The sequence below is a fragment of the Filicampus tigris genome, chromosome 6 (genome assembly GCF_054856515.1).
Source record: "Filicampus tigris isolate MCC_2025a chromosome 6, RoL_Ftig_1.0, whole genome shotgun sequence".
In the NCBI taxonomy this organism is placed as follows: Eukaryota; Metazoa; Chordata; class Actinopteri; order Syngnathiformes; family Syngnathidae; genus Filicampus; species Filicampus tigris.
The window spans coordinates 16,205,253-16,226,374 of NC_141222.1; the positions used below are offsets into that span (position 1 = coordinate 16,205,253).

The following is a 21,122-nucleotide window of genomic DNA, read 5'->3' on the forward strand; positions in this document are numbered from 1 at the left end:
CCTTCATCCACGAAATTACAAAAGTAACTACAGGGAGCGGGACTGGAGGAATTTTGACTCAAGCTTATAAACTGTAAGACATCAGGCCTATATAACCTCAAAGGACAAAGAATAAAAGGACCATAGCAACTGCATAGCAACTGATACATTAAGGAATAACCAGTCACAACATAATAAAGGTAAACATGGTGACCAATACCTTTGGAAACCACACCTTGCCATTGACCGCATGCACGTGGTGACGGTAAATTTTAATATATTATTATTTTAAATGATTTTTAATTTCTTGATAATTTTTTATGTACTGTATTTCCTCAAATAATCATTTGTTTGCCTCATTTTCCCATGAGTGGAAAATGTGTGTTGAAGAGAAATCAAGTCCCAAATTTTCTTTGCAGTAATACGTTCAATGTACTCCCATTAATATAAACACAGACTTTGTTTCAAAATGACTTAACTAGAGTTAGCCCACTCTAGTTCTCGTTGGCTCAAATTCCTTTGTGTGTGCGTGTGTGTGTGTGTGTGTGTGCGCGCATGCATGCGTGCGTATGTGTTTGCATGTGCAGTAGCTCCCCCTATAGTGACACCCTGTTCCGATTCCCTCGAGCCTCGGCTCCCCCGATCTGCGCTGACTGCTGATTCAAAATGGAGTTTGTCTCCCCCATGATGAGGTAAAAGGTCAATCTTACAGTAACTTTTGGGGGCTTTGAACGCATCGCTTGAAGTGGTTGCCAGCCGCCAATCATCGGGATCCCATTCTTTTCCTCTTGATCAATCATCCGTCAATTTCATCTCAGATGTGTCAAGAAGCCATGAGGAGAAGACATTTTACTTTGGTGGGGATGCCAACAGCACTCCAGTCCCTACGCCGCCTTTTTGTGCGCAATCCTTGAATCGGCCATCTTGTCGCAAGATGTGTAATTTGCTAGAATAAAGTATTTAATATGAGACAAAAAAATGACAATAGATACAATAAAAAATATATATTTAAAAAAAATGTCCTTTTGCAAGAGTAAACTCATAAATAATTTATGAAAAATGAATAATTGAACAGAAAATTTCATTTTCTCATGAATTCATTTTATATCTAACAAAAAAGTGATACTGTGAGAATTCTAGTTTTTTTTTGTAGAAAAAGTTGGAATATGAGAAAATATTTGGAGGTTGGTGCAAAAAAATTGTAATTTTACAAGATCCTTTTGATATTACTAGAAAAAAATCAAGTCATATATACATTATACATTGAGGGTTGCTCGAAAAAGGGAAGCAGAGCAGAGTTAATCCCAACCATGCTTTCTGGTCGGAGGTCTCAGATTTGCGTGATATTGGCGTATTTTTCCAACAATTTCTGATAAAATTTGTAATTGTATGACTTACCATAAGATGTACCACTGCAATTGCAGTAATCATGTGATACACTATCTTACCGTTAGCATAATAGCAACAGCAAGTCATCTATGAATTTCTTCAGAAAACAAGTTTTTTTTTTATTTTAGCAAACTTAGTTTTTATTGATTTGGTAACAGTAAGTTAAAAATGACTTTTGATAATTATACAATTTGCCCTTCTGAAACGCTTTAGGTATTACTAAAAAAGACGCTAAAAAGGTTGATTAATTTTATTGTATTTTTTTCCACAGTGGCCAAGAAAACTGGAACTGAAGTGGGGGTCATCCTAAGTGCTCGTTTCATCTCCTCATCCTGACTCAAGACACACAAAAACCAAAGGCAATCAAGAAAGCACATTTGTTAACTGTTGGTGATTCTCGACCCCTTATTTTCCAAGATAACCCGACATTCCGGATTTCCTGTTCACATCTTTGGATGATCCCAAAACCAAAAGCGGAAGAAAAATGTCAACAATCATGCAGGAACTATGAATTTGCCAGCCAACTCGCATGTATTTATACAAAGCACGCCAAGCATGTTTTAACTTACCTAACTTTCCCGCGTAACTCCTTCCATTATGTACATATTTTATATATATTTTTTGTTATTTTTTTGTTTTTCTAACATGTTTAGCTTTTTTTTTTTCTTTTTTTTTTTTAGGAATAGACTTGTCTTTCATGTGAGAGAGAGTAGCTAGCTAACATTGTTTGGGCTCAATAGATTACGTCATGTTTTGTAAAAAAGAAAATTGGGGGAATATTAAATTTGTATAATTTGTATAAAGTTGGTATATGACACCATCCAACCAGTTCTTTGCTTAAATTAGCTCAGTGTAATGCGCCGTAGCTATGGCCGATGATGAAAGCAACGTAATCACTTATAAAGATCACTGATATTACTTTTTTTTTTTTAATCGGGTTTTTGACAAATCAAAACTATATACCTGACCTTTGGAAATCATCACAATCTGTGTTAGAGCAATATGAATTAAAACATTAAATTACAAGAAAAAGCATCATTTTACGATCATATTGTCATAACATGGATAAAAGCATAACGTTCCAAAAATAAAGGCGTAAGCATGATAATGTAAATGGGATAAAGTTGCAATCTTATATCATTAAGGTTAGGATTGGGCTCTACAAAGAATAAGTAATACAAGCTTAACGTTACAAGGATGAAGTTGTAATATAATGAGAAAGTAATGTGCAATTTTTCAGCAAAAAAGTGGAAACTTTTTAACAATTAAGTCATATTTTGTTTTTTCATCAGAAGATTGTCTTTTATATTCTCACTTGGGGCCAGTTTTGACCTCCCTTTTTCTGATGTTTCCAAGCTAATGCTAAGCTAACAGGAAAAAGTAAAATACATTTCTAAGTCAACTTGAGCTACTTTACCCCAACGTTTCCAAGCTCATGCTAAGCTAACAGGAAGTGGGAACGTTTTCTTCATGTCAGCTTGTGAGCTGCCTTTTTCCATTGCTTTCAACATCACACTAAGCGTACAAGGAAATGGTAGGAAAAATTGGTAAGTCTTCTTGTGAACTGCTTTTTCCTGACTTTTGCAGTCATGCTATGCTACGCTAACCGGAAGTGGAAAGGAGTATTTTCCCATACTGTTGTAAAGTTTTGTTTTTCTAATGTGAAGAAGGATAAGGTGAACTTACTGGCTAGACAACAAACCAACTTACTGTTAATAATGTGGGCTAACAATGATGCGTGTGTTTTGGGGTTTTTTTTGCAATTGGTGGTGTGGAGGGGCCAAACACAAATCACAGTGTGTGCGTGTGAGTGTGTTTGTAGAGGGGGACTCAAATCTATGAATAAAAAATCCAACAAGTGTCAGCTTTGTCTGCATGATGGCTAACAGAAGCTCCCAGTCAGTCAGTCGCATGTATAAAGAGGCGAGAGCATTTCCCTGCTTTTATATATTAGCCACTTTGCCAAAGCACACACAAAGCAATCACTCGAATGTTTAGTGGTGTTGACATCTTTTGGGGGCGAGTGGGCTACAGAAGTGGTGTGATCTGAACACATGAACGCATGCACGGAACATCGAGTCCTAAAGTCTACACATGAAAATACAGATTTCTATAGATGGGCATTTGAAATGCATGACTTAATATACTTCATGAAATGGACAAAAATGTCAGAAATAAAAATATTCATGGAGAGGCAATGTCTTAAGTTGCGTTTAGTTCTTAAATCTGTACGCGAAAAAAATTGTAGTTTTACGAGAATAAAATTGTGATTTTGCGGACATATTTTTCCCCACCCCTACCATTTTTTCCTTCCAGAAACAGTCAAAGTGACCCCCCCGCACCCCACCAGATTGCTCTTTCCCTCACCCTCTTGATTGATGGACTTCCTGAATGGCGGTATAGGGTGTTCGTCAGGAAATTAGGCAGGCAGCAGACTAAACATTGCCGCCACTCTTCCGCTTTGTGTCCCCTTTGCAGCCCACACTTGAAAGACGTCCTCTGTTATCCTCAGCCCTCACTCCAGAACATGTGCTCAACTGCCTTTGGAAGGCCTAAAAATAAAAAACGAGGAAAAACAACACCCAATAATAATGCACTTTATATAAACACAGAGTAATTAATTAGAATGTAATTTTAAAAACTCTTTGTGTGTCATAATTGAATGCTGAAATTCAATTAGGTGGGCTGCTCCTGGTGTGCAGGAGAGCAGTGCTGTTTATAACAAAACAGACACCAACGATGGATAAACTTTTTATTACTCCTCAATTTTCTTTAATATTACTTATTTTTCGTTGAGGATAAAGAATATACGCCTGTGGATTTTGTTTCGGTCCTGATTACTGCTTTTTTTTTTTTTTTTAAGTTTTGTACCCGGTAGTAATGTTTTTGTTAAGTAAATTGTAAAAAAAACGAAGCATTAGGAATCCTTTAAATGCTTACATATCCCGAAGGTTTATTCTGGCACTTCAAAATCAAAATAATGAGCTTCTTATTTGGACGGGTCATCTTTCACTCTCTTTAATAGGAATAAATACACTACGCTTCCATACACACATCCAAATATATGCCATATATTTATGCATCAATAGTGAATGAAGGTTCTATGAGGGATTATATAATGTGTCATGAAGAGTTTTACCATGTGCCATATTTGTTGAGTGTCATTGAACCCCCCCCCCACCCCCCAATTCCCCCCTTCCACTGAGTGTATATCACACACTCCAGGTGGGTGTGTTTGTGCGCCTGTGTGTGGCGTGAGGAGGAGGAGCAGCTGTGTGTTGACCCGAAGAATGGCATCTTTGTGCGTCTCGACCCTATAGAGCCGCTTTCGGATGTTTTTGATAAAGTCAAAATAGAGCCCGAACAAAGGCGGAATTTTACAAGGGGAAAAAATGCATCATCAGAGAAGTATGCCAAAATAACATTGGGATGTTGCATGAATGAAATTGTGCATTTCATAAGAAAACATATAATTTTATGTTTATGTATTATTATGTATAATATAGAATATATTGAGAATAAAGTTGTAATATTACTGGGAAAAGTGTCATTTTAAGAGGAAATACAATAATGCAGCAGTTATTTAAAGCATTTTACTGAATGACCTTTTTTGAAAATTCATCACAGGGCCACTCAGAGAGCGGACTGCAAGCTGCCTGTTGCTCATCTATGAAATAAAGCTTCAAATTGTTTAATAATTTGTATAGAAATGAAGTGACATTTTGAAAACAAATATCATCAGGATTAATTTATAAAAATTACAAATGGTATTATTAAATTACAATCATTTATTAATTTAATGTGAATTAAATCCTTATTTTACAAGATTACTTTGCATTTTACAAGGTTTTTTTTGGGGGGGGAGTAGTTTGTATACAAATTAAGTAAAATTATGGGGGGAAAAAGATCAATATATGAGGAATTTAAGTTTTTTATTTTACGAGATAAGGTTTTCAAATTGCTAGAACAAAATAGTAATATTACCAGAAAATGTGCAGTGTAAAAAAAAAAAAAGATATTGCACTAACATTGTGGTGATTTTACACTCAGTTAAATTACAAAAAAAAGTGCAAAAATTATGAAGAATTTTGATTTTATGAGATAAGGTTTTCATATGAGAGCAAAGCAAATATTACTAAAAAAAATGTGTAGAGTAAAAATAATTAAATATTGCACTACCATTCTGAAAAAAAAGTCCATATATTACCGGTGATTTTTCATTTTTAATTTAGAATAAAGTTTTGTTGGAAGTAGTAGCATTACTATAGAAAGTTACTTAATTTTTAGGGGGAAAAAATGGAATATTACATGAAACGTTTTACGCGTTCAGTACACCCTGCACCCCACTCATTAGAGCCCGCCCCCTCCCCCCAACCGCGTGTGGGTGCGTAGGCGGAGCCGCATATTCACCTGAAAAAGACGCCTTTGTCCGCCTCACCCTTATAAAGTAGCCCTTGGACCCTTTCTGGCCTCCTCGCACCCTTTCCCGTACTCGTCCTGCAACGTCACTTCCCAACATGAGGGTCCCAGCGGTTGTTCTCGTATTGGCGGCTTGGGCGTGCGCGTGCCACGCTCAAACCAACAACAGTGTCAACCAGCAGCAGCGTAGCATCTGGGACGAGCCCATCCGCTTCAGCACCAAGAGCAAAGACGCCTGCACCATGGTGGTATCGGGGGCCTCGGACTACACCCGGCTGCGCGTCTCCTGCAAGGGCCCCGCGACGCAGGGCGCCACCCAGGGCCGCGCGTACTACTGCGACTTCCAAGGCAAGCCAAACCTGTGTCGCGCCTACAGCCTCAACCCGCGCCACTACTTCACGCAGATCATGTGGGAGCTGCGCAAACTGAGCCACGCCTGCCAGGGTGCCAAACTCTACCGGCCCCCCATGTGTAAGAAGTACTCCGATGAGGTCCAGATGAGCTTCCTGTCCGCCTGGCCCCGAGCAGCCAAGCCCGCCAAACCCGCCGCCGGTGCCGCCGCTCAGCCCAAACCCACCGTGACTCAGAAACCGCAGAAGCCTCAAACGCCCGTCAAGCCCCAAACGGGGAAAGCCGTCCCTGCCAACGCCAGGAAGACCACCCCCAAGCCGGCCAAGACCACCGTGAGGCCCCCGACGCTGTTGCCCGAGTCCAAGGCGTCCCGCATGGCCACGGAATACTGCTGGAAGAGCTTCCACGGCATCTGCACGTCCATCATTGGATGGTTCAAGAACTGACGCGGACGGGTGAGTCACGTTGCAAGAAAGCAGGGGGTCATGTTTATAGGACACATTGAGGCTGTCAAAGTGAAGTGAAAACAACTCCACATTTTTGGGCCACCTTGATGGGCTCGGGTTGCTATAGGATTTCTTTACTGACGCCTTGTCACTAGGCAGATTTCAGGCTTCAATCATTAACGCCCCATTGGCCAATTAAAAAATGAAGTGGTTACCAGCACAGTGCCTCGGATTACAAGTCAGATATAAAACAAATTATTCCAATCAAAAAACAAAAACTATTTTATTACATATACACACATACACCCAACAAGTAATGATTCTTTATTTCTGTTTTATATTTTACACTATTAGGTCAGTTTATTTGAAAGGGGACAGTGCAATTTCACATAACACATGAAAAATCATGGTTAAAAAAAAGACAGAATTAGCCAAAAGGCTTTTTTCATTTGTAGGCCCCTGGTTGGCCGTGATGTAAAAAAAAAAAATTAAAATACAGTTACAAGAAATACATATAAATAGCCAGACACTAAGTCCTTCAAGCATTTTACAATATACATTCTAACCAATAATTAACAATAGTTAAGAGGCACACAATAAAAATCACAATTAAAATCTATAAACACACATAAATCACTGCTCTGTGTTAAATATATACATTGATGACGGAGAAAAAATTCACCATTTGCACGATTGAAATACTATCAATTGCTAAAAAATGATAATAAAATGGGAATAAAATTAATACTTTAAATTGAATGCAGCCTTTGTGATACAAAAACCGATTGTGAATAAATACTCAAAATTAAGCGATTTGAAAATGTTGGTTGGATATGTCGACTGTATTGACTAATAAATTCATACATCACACTGCTGTTGTTTCAGGTGGGAGACACCACTGATGGACTTGTCACATGACATTGTCATTCACAACTGAGCATCACTGTATTGAGTGACCGCCAAAAATGGAAGGAGAATAAAATCAAGAGTTCTCAGTTTCATTCAGCTGTGTGCTGTTTTTCCTTTTTTTAAAAAAAAAAAAAACAACCCCTCAAGCCGCCTCCAATCATGTGCTGCGTTCAAAGACCTCCTTGTTCAGCACACATCAGCAGCGCGTCTGTCGACTGGCCCTGGAAGTTGTTAACATTTCAGACAGCAAAACTACACACGAGCTGTGAACACACAAACAGAGGTGGTCTGTGTGTTCCACAGATTGGCCCACTGACCTGGAAACAAACTGTTATTGTTCGAACATGAGTAGAGAAGCAGGGTACAGTGGATGTAAAAAGTCTACATACCGCTGGAATGCCATTTCTTCTGTGAATAAAAAAAAAATTAGACCCATACTATTCATTTCAAACTCATTCCACCATTAATGTGACCTATAACCTGTTCCTATATAGTGAAAAAAAAATCTATAGAATTTCAAGAGGAGAAGTAAATACAAACAACTGAAATAATGTGGCTGCATAAGTGTGCACATCCTATTATTACTGGGGATGTGGCTGTGTTCAGAATGAGTCAATCTGACAATCGCAACCAAATTCATGTCAAATGGGAGTCAGAACTGGTACCATTTAAAGCGGCTGGTTCTGATTAACCACAAATAAAGTTTAGATGTTCTAATATTTTATACATCCTATTTTGTACATCCTTGGACTGGCCGCCAGCCATTTTCTGTCGCACGGATTGTGGCAAACGTGCGCAACTTTTGGTGAGAATAATGCAAATATAGACAAACCATTCACACTCACATTCACAGCCGCTGGAAAATGTTGTCTTTAATTAGCTAAATGTGCATGTTTTTGGAATGTGGGAGCAAGCTGGAGTACCTCAAGAGTCAAACCCAGAACCTCTCAACTTTGATGCAGACGTGCTGACCATGAGCACAACTGTGGTGACCCTCACTTTTTCATATCTGCTTCATATTTTGTGATATCCGAACAAGTTTGAACATATTAATGCATGTTTTGCAATGATTTCTCTTCTCAGGCATGTCCTCTATGACTCATGAGTGACTGGAAGCTGTTCTCCTATCATTGTACCGGAGCATTTTGACTGATTCGTCTTTTTTGGGTGGTGGGCTTTGAACATGCCTCAAAACTCAAACATTTTTGGAAGTATTTTAGATGTCCCTAATATCAAACCTACCAAACTCCTCCAGAGCACCCGGCGGAAAGTTTGGTTGAAAAAAATAAAAATCATCCCCAGACACCAGTTTCAGCAATCAACATGAAATTGGTTGGACATGTCGACTAAAGACGCACCAAAAAGTCTCAAGGACGCATGCCAAAAATTGAACAGGAAGTTGTCCAAGTTGGTCTGAAAAAGCCATTATTCATGTCAGTTTCATGAAAAGGGGGCCTGGAAAGTTTGAAAATCTGCCTCCTGACAGTAATCACTATTTTCTGTTTGGTGCTAGACGGAATTCCCTGGGGCACGATCGTTTTTTCCCCCTATTGGGTAATTTAACAAATGGATGGATGGATGGATTACAGGGTGGCACACAAGCTCCCTCTAGTGGTAGGCGAAGAATCACTGAAACAAATAGCTACAACTGTGCATGCTAGTCGTTAAATCTTTTTTTTTAATCCATTTGATAACAACAGTTCAGTTTACTGCAAATACGACTACTAACTACTAATTAGTCGTGTACAAGATGTACACACATTTTAAGATAAACACTCCCAAAAAGGATAGTGGTTATAGAAAACTCTTTATTTGATACAATATACATCGACTCTGTAATAAGTATATTATATGAAAGAGGAAAAACTAGCAGTCATTATGCAGCATGGACAGAAAGAACGTGCACAGGCTGGCCCAGGAGCTGCTGCAGTACTCCTCCGCCTTCCGGCGGGTCTCCGGACAGGCCGTGGTGTTCGTCGCCGGGGGGTGGTACGCCGGGGCCCGGTCCGCTCCTCCGGATTGCGCGGCGACGACGGAGCTATGAATGTCCAGTTTGAAGTGCGCGTCTCGGGGAGCCCTCTTGCACATGCGCGCCCTCACCAGCGTTTTGTCGTCCGCGCACACGCCGCTCCCGAGCCGTCTGAAGGAGCGAGACACCTGCTTCCAGAAGCCCCGCGGTTCAGCGCGGAAGGCTGGGCATAGGCTCGGCTTGCCGTCGTAATGGCACTCGCGGTCGGTCACCCCGCCGTGGACGCGCGCCACGGGGTCCTCGCACTTGACCGACACTCTGACCCGGTCGTCGCCCCGCTCCCGGGCAAGCCATGTGCACTTCATGGTGCCTCCGTAGAGGAACTTCCCCTGGCCGACCACCGATGGAGTTCCCCGGGTTATCCCTCCCGTCTCCCCGGAGGTGAGCACCAGGAAGGGAAGAAATGCAACCAGAGTTCTCAGCATGACAATCAACATGTTCCAATCACTGAAGTCCGTTGACTTTATACACACAAAAGAACTTCCGATGAGTAATAGAGAACCAATCAGAGTCGTCCAAAGCGCCCCCCCCCCCCGCCCACCTAAAACACACACATGAGTCACTAATGGCTTCCCGCCACAAGGGAAAGAGTGAGTACGGGGGAGTGACTTTGTAGAGGCATGCCTGGGCAAACGGCAAGTTAGTTTTTATTACATGAATAGTTTAGAGCTATTTGATTTGATATATATTTTCAGGTTATTTGTTTTAGAATATTTGTTTACACTGGTGCCTTAACATTCAATTTGAACTCGTTCCAAGACCCCTACCCAAAAAACATCTTTCCCCATTTAAATGAATGGAAATGCCATTTGTTCTCATATGGTGAGCAGTTGCCACCATTAGGAAATATAAATGACCAAAAACTAATATAGTTTTTATAATCATCTTTCAAAATTTTACTTTTAGATCTGCTTTTTGGGCATTTCTATTTTTAAATACATTTGTTTTTAGTTACTTTTTAATTTTCATTTGGTTCTATTTATTTACTAGCGCATACTTTTCCACATCATTGCCCCTTTTTCAATACTATTGTGTACTTGATGATCATATTGCACATCTAAAGACAAACCTCACGACAAATTATGTGATTGTACTTCATCAATTGAAAAGTTTATTACGGAGTCAATTATTAAACAAGTGCAAACACATGGAAATGGGATCATTCGTAAAATTCGCGGACCGTCTGTTAAAAAGCGGGATGGAATGGGGTGAAAGTGAAATGTTAGCTACCTTTCATCGATTTTCAGATCAGATCAGATTTTCAAAAGCACCCGACGGCTCGTCCGTCAGCGTCACATGCGATACGTTTATGTGGTGAGTAACTTCGAACGAGCTCAGTCGTCTCCCAAGATCACTGGAGATGGGATTCGAGTTAGCCACTGTTGGCATAGTTACGCATCATCCCCGCCGCACAGAAGGAGTAAAGCCTTGCGGTAGTCGCCGCCAGTGTCGCCCTGTATAAGCGAACAAAAACACAACACAAACAAAAAGTGAGCGATGTCAGCCTTCCTAATTAGTCATCAATAATCAGTTCACTCGTAGTCTCAAGATCAATTTTCAAGTACCTGCTCATTAAAAAAAAAATAAAAACATTGAATAGTTCCAATATTTATATAAAACAAAAACTATGAAAATTGTCAAATTAAACTGTTTAGTAAATATTTCTCCATCCTTTAATTCATAATTTTAGCTTCAAATAAGCCTTGAAATAAAAATGTGGGCTATGCACATCTGTTATCATAATTAATAAAACTATTAAAATATTGATGCCTTCATTCATTCTAAAGGTAAAACATTTTAATATTACAAGAAAAAGTCAGAATTTTATGTCAAAAGATTACAAAAATGCCCCCCCCCAAAATGTATATATTTTATGAAAAAAGACTAAATATTAAAAGAATTAGGCAAAATATTAAAAGATTGAAGTCTTACAAGAAAACAGTTGTAACAAGTCAAACTATTACAAGAAAGAATAATAAAAAAGGCCAAATATTGAAAAAATTAAGTCCCAATTCCACAAGAAAAAGCTGTGACTATTAGAAGAATGAAGTCCAAATAATAAAAGAATGAAGTCCAAATTTTATAAGAAAACAGTTTTACAGTAATAAATAACAGTAATATTAAAGTGTAAAGTGGTCATTTTACAAGGATAAAAACCCAACTTATTCAAAGAAAGAAGTATTAAATTCACAAGAAAGAAGTCCAAAAATAAAATAGAAGTTAAAATATTACGAGACTTAACTCAGTTTTTCAAGAAAAAAGTTGTAATATTAAAGACTAAAATTGTACTGTCCAAGAAAAAAAGGAAACATATTCAAAGAATGAAGTGATCATTTTGCAGATAATATTACTGTTGAAACAACAGTATTAAAGAATAAGATGGAAATTTAACAAGAAAAAGGTCTCAATATGAGAATAATGAGGTTGCGTTAATGTGTACCTTGATCATGGAATGAAGGGAGCAGGCAAACATTCTCCTGAATTCTGCTCTGATGTCCAACAAGTCCACCTCGCTGCGAGTGGCCATCACTCGGATCACAGTGTTATCGTCGGTTCCTGCACCCTGTAATCATACAACTACTCTTAATATCCATTGTATATATTACTTTGTCATATCTATCCATCAATCGTTCATCATACCTTCATTGCGTAGTACAGAGTCTCAGCAAAATAGGCCGGGACACTCCTGGCACACTTCACTATAGAGGCAAACAGAGAAAAAAAATGTTACAAGAATTAAACAAAAAACAAAGTCAGAGTTTTACGAGAAAAAATGTCTTAATAAAGAGTAAATTCATCATTTTACTAGAACAATAACATCTTAAATACAAGGGGTGTATCTAATCATAAAGTTGCAATTTTTACATAACAAATATCTCTGAATAATTCAAGAATGAAGACGTAATTTTACATGAAGTTACATTACAACAATAAAGTAAATATTTTCCTACAAGAAAGTCACTACAGTATAAAAAGATGACAATTTTACAAAAAATATATCAAAAGCATGAAGTCATGACTTAAAAAGGAAATAATTGTACTTTTACAAGAATAAAGTCATAATTTTACGAGAAAAAAACAGTTACATTATAAACCAAAGTTGTAATTTTGGAGGAAACTTTTGTTTTTTATTACAAGAATAAAGTTGTAATTTTACAAGTTTAGACATTGCAAATATTATTTCAAGAGAAAAAAAATGAAAATGAAATCTTACAAAAGTCAGTTTACCAAGCAAAAAAAAAACCCTTACAAATATTAGAATGGCGTTATAATTTTCCAAGGATAAAGTCATAAATGTATTTTTAAAAAAAGAAGAAACCACCCATTACCCATTAATTATTTTTATTATTTATAATTATTTTAAGCTGTTGAATTTGTGTTTCCTCTTCCTTACCGACAGCGAGCAGCAGCTCTCTGAGGCTTCCCGACGTCTCCCTCCTGATGCTCTCCTCCATCTCATAGCCTGACAGCTTCATGTAGGCGTCAAACACTGAAAAAAAAAGCGCACAAAAGTAAGATGACAAACTTTGTTACGGTGCCTCATGCGGGCCTGCCCACAAACCTTTCCTGAGGTGCTGGGCGCTGCGGTTTCCCAGGATGGTGACAAACGTCTGCTCGTCGGTGCCAAACTTGTGCTCTCCGGCCTTGAACAGGACCTACAACAACGACAACAATATTTTGAGAAAGACAAAACAAGCCTCTAAAAAAACGGCCCGCTACTTAATTCAAAGTAATCACAAGCCAACTAACTTGCTACCCAGCTAACCAACAATTAACTAACGGACTTGGATTTGTAAGCGTGATTTGCTAACTAACTAGATAGCTAAGTAGGTGGGTGTTTGCTAGCTGACAAACTAGTCAAATAGCAAGCTGACTAACAGAACGAACAACAGTTGGCAAGTGTTTGAGAACTAACTAGCTAGATAACCACGCAACTTAATTTCTACTAAAAAGTAAAATACCTAATTTGCTAATTAACAGAGCTGGGCCTTTTACTAAAAATTGAGCGTCCGTTATTCGTCAATCGTGTGCAGCGTGGGTGCCCTTCCGTCATTCGCCTTTTTTTTCAGGGGGGGGAAAAATAGTAACCGTCCAAAAGGCCAGTCCACCTCTAATTTTAAACGGTCGTCCGTCGGCGAGTCAGACTAAACTTTCACTAGCACTGGGCACTTCAAACTGAATACACAGCACCAAGAATTTTGAAAATCAGATGAGTTCCGGAGAAATTGAGTTTTTTTTTTTTTTTGTGTAAAAATAAATAAATACATTAAAAAAAAATAAAAGGAAAAAAAAAAAAAAATTGGGGGTGAAGTTTTTGTGTGATAACACTGAGAGAAAATCTGGTCAAAGAAACGCCTTCAAATTAGACTAAAACAGTATGACTTCATTATTTCTCAACATATCTTCTCAACCCTTTGGTTTGGTCTGCTACTCACAGAAGCCCTCCTCCAGTTGGCTGAAAAAAAGATTTTATTAGGTAGGTAACTATTTGCAAGTTAGCTAGCTGGCTTTGGCGCGAATTATTAATTTAGAAAAGACAGTTATTTAGCTATCTCGTTAACTAGCAAACTGCTCACTAGTTAGCCACCTTGTTGACCACAATCCAAATCTGTCACTGTAGTTTACTGTTAACTAGCTGGCTAGTGTCGCTATCATTTTGAAATAGATGGGTGTTGTTGAGAGGCTTTAACCTTAATGCTTCTCGACCGCCATCTAGAGGCCCAAAAAGGCAATTGCATGACCAACCCGACATTTTGGAACCATTGTTTGAACACAACTTATTATTGTATCAAATCAAAAAGTTCATGATGATATTTTGAAATATTCTACAGGTTTACCTCAGCATCAGACTGGATATTTGCCTCCTGGATGCCAGTCTGCCTGTTGGCCTGTGTGAACATAAACATGGCACTATTCATTCTTTGAACAGCTGAATAATACATGACTACAAATACAGCACTACTAATTTCCATGGGTCAACATTTAAATGGATTCTAAGAGACATGGAGGAGATTTTGCTGACCTGGAGCAGGATGACCAGGAGCCTCTTGAAGTGACCTGAGGTGTCTCCTGACACGTCCTCCTCCAGGACGTCATCATACTCTGGTAAAAACATGCACACATTAAAAACATCCTTTTTTTTTTTTTTTTTTACTTTGGCCATTTTAGATAACATACCATTATTAGCAAACACTGTAATCACATGAGAGCGTTTTTTTTTTAAATACAACTTCCCTTTTTCTTTCACTTTTATTTTTAGTTCCTAGTACATATTTCCCCATTACACTTTATTTTTTCTTCAACAGACTTACAGTCTAACTTTGTGACACTAGAAATTTTAATACAATTTTAAAATATGGCTGACTTGACAAATAGTTAATTTATTTATGAAGGAGTACTGTCTTCACACTCTATAAAGTTGTCACAGTAATAGTAAAAGAGACACCAAGCATTTCTTGAAAAATCCAGTTTTTCAGTCACAATTTTATGTCAGAAATAGTCATAATTTCAAAACAAATTCATATTTTGCCTGTAATATTGTGGGACCTGTCACTTTGTCAACTTCAAAAAATCGTCAAAGAATTTTCTCATCAAGCCAGGCTTTTTTTGAGAAAACTAAATATTTTCTTGAAAGGCAGTCATAATATTACGAGTAAAAAATATGTTTTACTTTTTTCTTTCTATCACTTCTTTGTGGAAAATTACATTTACCATTTTGACATATTTTTCAATTAAAAAAAAGATAGTTCCAGAAAATAACAGAGCAAGTCACAGTTTTACATGAAAAATTACATTTCTAAACATTCATATTTTGTCTATAATCTTGTGAGACACATCATTTAGGTCAGAGAAACGAATTATTTAATAAAGTCTGACTTTTTTTGTGACAATAAGTCATTATTTTCTTTCAAGAAAGTTATATTCCAAAATAAAAAAGGTCTTCCTCACAAAATCATTTCTGTGGAAAAAAAGTCACATTTTGACGCCGAAGAAATAAAATTGTCATTTTATAAAAAAGTCACAACTTTATGAAAAGAAAATCTTACTTTTTGGGGTGAAAAGTTGCCATAATTCAAGAACATCTTTTTTTTTTTCCCCAGAAAAAAAAGTTAATTACTTGAGTATTATGAGAATAAAGTTGTGCTTTTATGACAAAAAATCTGTAGTAAATCATTTGAATTGAAAAACATTAAAGATGTTTTGAATTGTAGGAAAAATATTCATATTCCAGAGTGTTTTCAACAAATGCACCCCTGAAAATGGTTGATAAACGAGTAGCTATATTCCACCCCCAAAAAATCTGCGACGTAGCGGGGCCACAGTAAGTGCAGTGCGATATAGTGGCGGAACACTATATATATGTTCAATGCAGGTTACCTTGTCTATAGGCAGCTACGATGTCCTTCACCTGCTGACCAGTCCTGGAGGCCAGTATCTCCACCAGCACCTTCTCGTCGGTGCCTGCCCCCTAGTGATCAAAGAGGGCATTTTCACAGTCATACTCAAAGGCCGAAGTGATATTATATTGTGGTTTTGTATTGACGATCTCTATAATTGCTACGTGATAGTGGTGGTATTAAGTGGTGGATTCAGTCACCACTCAAAGCCCAAGTACGAAATGCACGGCCCGCTACTGAAGATGATAATCCTCTGTTTTGCACGACACCCCGCCCCATGTAGCTAAACATGATTAATATTCCGAAGATTTCACGGTATAACGCATCGCAATTTTTTATTCTCGATTAATCTACCTTGATGGCGTTGCGGAGTGACGTGACATCATAGGCAAGGGGCGCGGTCATCAGGGCCACAATGAGCGTCTCAAATTTACCCCCGAGCTCTCCCTTCAGGTCTTGTATCAGATCCTGAAAAGGAGACATATGATGCATCAGTGACTTTATAATAGCTTGTACACAATTTGCGGAGCGTCCTCAGTGACTGATTAACTATCAATTGTTAAACATATCTACCATATATTTCGTATAAAACCACACAGGCGGTGACGTCATCCCACCTTTCCGAAGAGAGTCTTGTAGGCGGCGGTGATCTGCTGACGCTGGGCGTTGCTGCGCGATGTAAGCAGCTGCAAGATGGCTTCCTCGTCCGTGCCTGTGACGACAACAAAGTACGCTTACGACACGTCGGGTTATAGTTGAACACCGAGAAAAAAAAAGAAAAAAAAAAAGAATAAATCCCACTGCATCACAACTAATGGTGGAAAAAGCGAAGCCCTGCGAATACTTTCCAGACACATTTTATGACATAACAACAGGCCTGTCCTGTCTCTTGCATCTGCGCCTCATATTTACTATATTGTCTCATACGCATAATTACAGTATCTGTTTGCTGGGCCACTTCTCAAGTTTGCCTGGCGAGTACAAACATGGCCGCGAGCAGAGTAGTGGTCAAGTCAGGTGACATCAATGGAATAGGCGTGACGGCGAATGAGAGTCTTACCCAGGCCTTTCATGGCCTTGTACAGAACTTCAGCATCGGTGCTGGCGTTGAAGTTGCCGCTGGCTTTCACGGTTCCTCGGCTGGCCTGCAACGACAACAACAGGATCAGCATCTCACAAATGGGAGGTTCGGAAACATTTGACCGTGTCGGCACTGGAGAAGTTCATCATGGTGATAGAAGCAATTTATCCTAAATTACGGATGGAGAGATTATGTGACCATTAGGCTAGTCTGTCAAAAATGCATGTAACTGTATTTTTTTCATCTCCTGATTTATATTATGAATAGGCGCAACGGAGGTCTTGTGAAGGTAAACATTGTCATATCTCAATGACGTTAAATAAAGTTTGACTTACAAACAAGCAATGATAATTTTCATCTCATTTTTGACATATACAGATTTTTAAAAAACATATTAACTTACGTTATCATACATATTTTATATGTCTATTTGATATAATTTCCTGTTAGAAAATATAATTTTTTTAATGTTTGTCATAAATATTGCAACTCAAAATATTTAGTATTAGAATACTGTATTCAACAAATTTACAATATTGTAATAAATTAATAGATATAACAGAATGATGCTATGCTATGCTATGCTATGATGCTAGACATCTGAAATGACAAAAAATAGTAATAAAGTATTGAGTACACATAATTATTAGGGCCTGACCAATATGGATTTTTGGGAGGGTGATGCTAATTCTCATATTTGGCAGAATTAAATTCTGATAACCGATTAATCAGACGATTTAATTAAACCAAATAGAATTAATAAAATAACTTTGTTTTGGGTTCTTTAAAATGAAATGTGTTCATTTGTATAAAAAAATCAAAAAGAATTCGCAAATAATCTGATCTGTAAAAATTTTTAAAGTTAATTAACTCTGCCGGTCAATTAATCAGTTGGATCCTAATATTCATTTATCTATATGGCTTGTCCTCATTAGGTTGGCTGGCGATATGAAGCCTATCCCAGCTGATTTGGGGCAAATTTGTAATTTAATATCCTCACCATTTACTGAATGTGAACATTGTTAACATAAAAAAATCAAGAATGTGTGTGGTTATAGAGAAACTACATAATTAGTCAACGAAATGAAAACGCAAACGTGAGCACATAACGACTTGCAGATGTGCGCCTCGGATTCGTTTTGTTTGCCATTCACTCAATAGTTCAAACAAAAAGGCTCTTGTTTGATGAACAAGTCACAATTCTATCACTTGATAATGGCTAACTGTGGATAAGAATGTGCCAGGGAAAGGCAAACTGATCAATTCGGTGAAAGACAACACTGATGCGATAAGAATGGAACGTACGCTCCCTCACATTGTCCAACATGAATGACTAAACGGCCGTGTGGCGTCTCATTCCAAAGGAGGCGAGATGTTTGGAGAGCAAAACCCCAGGAATGTCGCTGCAAATCTGATGCCAAATCATGTGGCAGGTCAGCAAAATTTTTTTTTTAAAAACAACAACAAAAACAAGCAGGCATTTTGTGCTTTTTCCAGCAGGAGCGATTCCAAAATGTTCATGTGCTTGTCCTCATAAACACGCTGAGTAGCAGCAGCACAAGTTGAAATCTAATCAATGTTGGCGTTCCTCTTCGGACAAAGAACAGCGATATTTGGACACAAACACAATGTGGATCGTTTAAACCGGAATGTTGGACATCGATTTGGAATGTTTTAAACAAATGATTCACGACATCAGCCCTTGCCAATTTTAGGGTCGTCATCACAACTCGTTTTTATTGGATCACAAAAAAGATCCTTTCCAAAAGTATTGGAACAATGTTTGTAATGGCTAGGATTTCTTATCTTCTGTTGATCTTGTTTTTCACTCACAGACCGATTTAGGATTTTCATGTTGGTAATGTGTCTGAGTAGTTTTAATGTAGTATTATTTGCAGGCAAAACACCCAAAATTTGAAAGCGAGAGTGTGTGCGCATGCATATATATATATATATATATATATATATATATATATATATATATATATATATATATATATATATATATATATATATATATATATATATATATATATATATATATATATATATATATATATATATATTATATTATATGTGTGTGTATGTATGTATGTATATATATATATATATATATGTATATGTGTATAAAACCAGAAATGCCTTTCTTATCTTTGACAGAATATGTGATTTAGTTAAAGCGACTTCAACTGAAACGGTAGGCCAATTTTAATACTAATAACGCACACCAAGCATGAATATAAATCTTATCGATGTATACGTACTTACAGACATTACATCTTATTGGACATATGAGAGGATAGAGATGGTTGTAATCCGCATAGTACGTCAGACTTCCTGTCCATCCCCACAGAACAGCATTTACTTTTTACTGAGGCAGGCGTGTTTACCACCATGCTGCCCGTTCTCTGCACTGCTCTTTTGAAATTTGATCTACTAGACGTGGGTAATGTCTGGAGTTACGCCTCCTGGCCATTCCACACACATCTCTGCATGTGACTCGTGGAAGTGAAGCTCTGTGAAAAAGTTCCATTTCATCCATTTTCACTTCCTGCCAGTGAAATGTGTGGAAACTCTTTTGTCCGTACATTCTCTAAGGGCGAGTTGAAACCTGACTTTGACAACTTTGAAAGGGGGCGAGTGGGCGTCTCTTGTCGGAATCTTGACCCTCCGTACTGTATGTACACAGAGAGCAGACTGGTCTTATCAGCCCCACTCCTTTTGTTTATAGACTATATTCTGTTGCCGTGGATACAGTGCAAGGGAAGTCCCGGCTAGCCGCAGATGGCAACCGCTCCATTTAAATGACGATATAGTGGCTCCACCCTGACTTGGAGGAAAAGGGATGCTTCTCCTTTAAAACGGAGGGTGGGTTTTGTATTCTGACTGGAAAAGGGTGTTTTAAAACAGACAGGCACACCCCACCCAAAATGAAAAAGGGCCTACATGAGTCACAAAACCCAAACTTCCCTCCCCAAAAAAAGCTTGCTTTACAACCATATGACACTTCATCATCCTTGAACTAGTTACCTTAGAACCTAGTATGAACCTTTCAGGGGAGGGGGCATGACTCAATTTGCGACTGAATTTTGAACATGTTTTTTTTTTATGATATATTATAACCATATGATGATAATTTAGGGCTTTTGGATGAAATGTCCTGGAAGGCCCCATGCACAGTTTATAACCATCCCTGCTTTAACGGTATTATAAATAAGCAAGATCCCCTTTAAAATGTCCTGTCTGTGATAGATAAAAACTACAATCTAAAAAAAATGCTCTATTAGATCAATTACATTATGGATACACAATAAACTGGAAAGCCTATGTGTGTCAAAAACCAGCTAAAGTGTTATGTAATTCAGAAAAAAGTGGGCGTTGTTTTCGGAAGTCTTGATGCTTTTTTTTTTACTATCATGAGTCATAGATTTGCATTTATAACGGATCTTGTTGCTTTCACACTATGACCTTTTACAACAAACAGGGTTGAATTTAGTTTTTTAATGTGGTGTGTAAAGCAGAAAAGTGCAAGAGAGTGACTCACCATTTTGACAGGAGTTGGTTGTTGTTGAGTGTTTTCCTATGAGAAGTTCTGACAAAGGGGGGGGAAAAAACAAATTTAGACTTTAGCAAAGAACTACCCAAAGTTCGAGCCCAACGTTACAGTGTCACCTGGCCGAAGATGAGCGCCGACTTACCGTAGAGCTGCAGCTGGCACGCCCGATGAGTGCGCGGAGAGAAGCGGCGAGGTGAAGTGAGAGAAAACGAGAAGGACAAGGAGGACGACAAGCTCAAATCCTCTCGGAAAAACTCTTCTGGGCGTGCGAGTGAGTGGACGCGCCACACCCCGAGTGCGCAAAGCACCTCGGGAGATGAAGTTTTCCCTCAACCCACTGACACCTCGGAGGAAGCAAAATAGTCGAAAATGAAGCAGAAAAAGCAAAAGTTGCACTTTCTTGCTCTTTTTTTAGGCAGAAGCTTATATCCAGGGGCACGCTTCTATATCCACAGCAACAAACGGCGACGTTACTAATGGTCATTTGATTTTCTCGTTTTTATTTTATTTTCTTAATGAAAACAATGGCACCACAGATCACTTAATTGGGTAAGCTTTACTACTA

General features: G+C 38.2%; 4 protein-coding genes across 10 annotated transcripts in view; 2 read left to right on the top strand and 2 right to left on the bottom strand.

Annotated features, from left to right (window-relative positions):
• Positions 1-3,232, top strand: part of prom1b (prominin 1 b) — a 28,448-nt gene extending 25,216 nt beyond the window's left edge. For 5 of the 7 annotated variants that reach the window (XM_086033432.1, XM_086033431.1, XM_086033434.1 and 2 more), the window contains 2 exons: positions 567-671; positions 1,640-3,232. In XM_086033432.1, coding sequence (XP_085889558.1) covers positions 567-639 — 73 coding nt within the window. In that variant the 3' untranslated portion in view covers positions 640-671; positions 1,640-3,232. The remainder of the gene's footprint in view (positions 1-566; positions 672-1,639) is intronic. The other 2 variants (XM_086033433.1, XM_086033437.1) reach the window with 2 other exon arrangements.
• A 2,635-nt stretch (positions 3,233-5,867) lies between these two features.
• fgfbp2b (fibroblast growth factor binding protein 2b) lies at positions 5,868-7,583 on the top strand. Its single transcript, XM_086034107.1, has 2 exons — positions 5,868-6,593; positions 7,470-7,583. Exon 1 carries the CDS (start codon positions 5,886-5,888, stop codon positions 6,582-6,584), a length of 699 nt encoding a protein of 232 aa, XP_085890233.1. The 5' UTR covers positions 5,868-5,885; the 3' UTR covers positions 6,585-6,593; positions 7,470-7,583.
• Positions 7,584-9,283: 1,700 nt separating this feature from the next.
• LOC147146003 (fibroblast growth factor-binding protein 1-like) lies at positions 9,284-9,977 on the bottom strand. Its single transcript, XM_086033809.1, has one exon. It carries the CDS (start codon positions 9,957-9,959, stop codon positions 9,360-9,362), a length of 600 nt encoding a protein of 199 aa, XP_085889935.1. The 5' UTR covers positions 9,960-9,977; the 3' UTR covers positions 9,284-9,359.
• Positions 9,978-10,610: 633 nt separating this feature from the next.
• Positions 10,611-20,861, bottom strand: anxa5b (annexin A5b). The gene is made up of 13 exons (XM_086034777.1): positions 20,700-20,861; positions 20,546-20,593; positions 16,981-17,065; positions 16,538-16,632; positions 16,275-16,388; positions 15,901-15,991; positions 14,546-14,625; positions 14,361-14,411; positions 13,085-13,178; positions 12,917-13,012; positions 12,163-12,221; positions 11,963-12,085; positions 10,611-10,976 (listed from the first exon to the last, which is right to left on the bottom strand). The coding sequence occupies exons 2-13, from the start codon at positions 20,546-20,548 to the stop codon at positions 10,914-10,916; spliced, it is 954 nt and encodes a 317-aa protein (XP_085890903.1). The 5' UTR covers positions 20,549-20,593; positions 20,700-20,861; the 3' UTR covers positions 10,611-10,913.
• Positions 20,862-21,122: the final 261 nt, after the last annotated feature.

Coding starts and splice junctions, on each gene's coding strand:
- fgfbp2b (XM_086034107.1), top strand. CDS start 5,886: ATGAGGGTCCCAGCGGTTGTTCTCGTATTGGCGGCTTGGGCGTGCGCG.
- LOC147146003 (XM_086033809.1), bottom strand. CDS start 9,959: ATGTTGATTGTCATGCTGAGAACTCTGGTTGCATTTCTTCCCTTCCTG.
- anxa5b (XM_086034777.1), bottom strand. Junction 16,389..16,537: donor ACAAGACTCTCTTCGGAAAG/GTGGGATGACGT, acceptor TCTCCTTTTCAG/GATCTGATACAAGACCTGAA. Junction 14,412..14,545: donor TCCTGGTCATCCTGCTCCAG/GTCAGCAAAATC, acceptor ATGTTCACACAG/GCCAACAGGCAGACTGGCAT.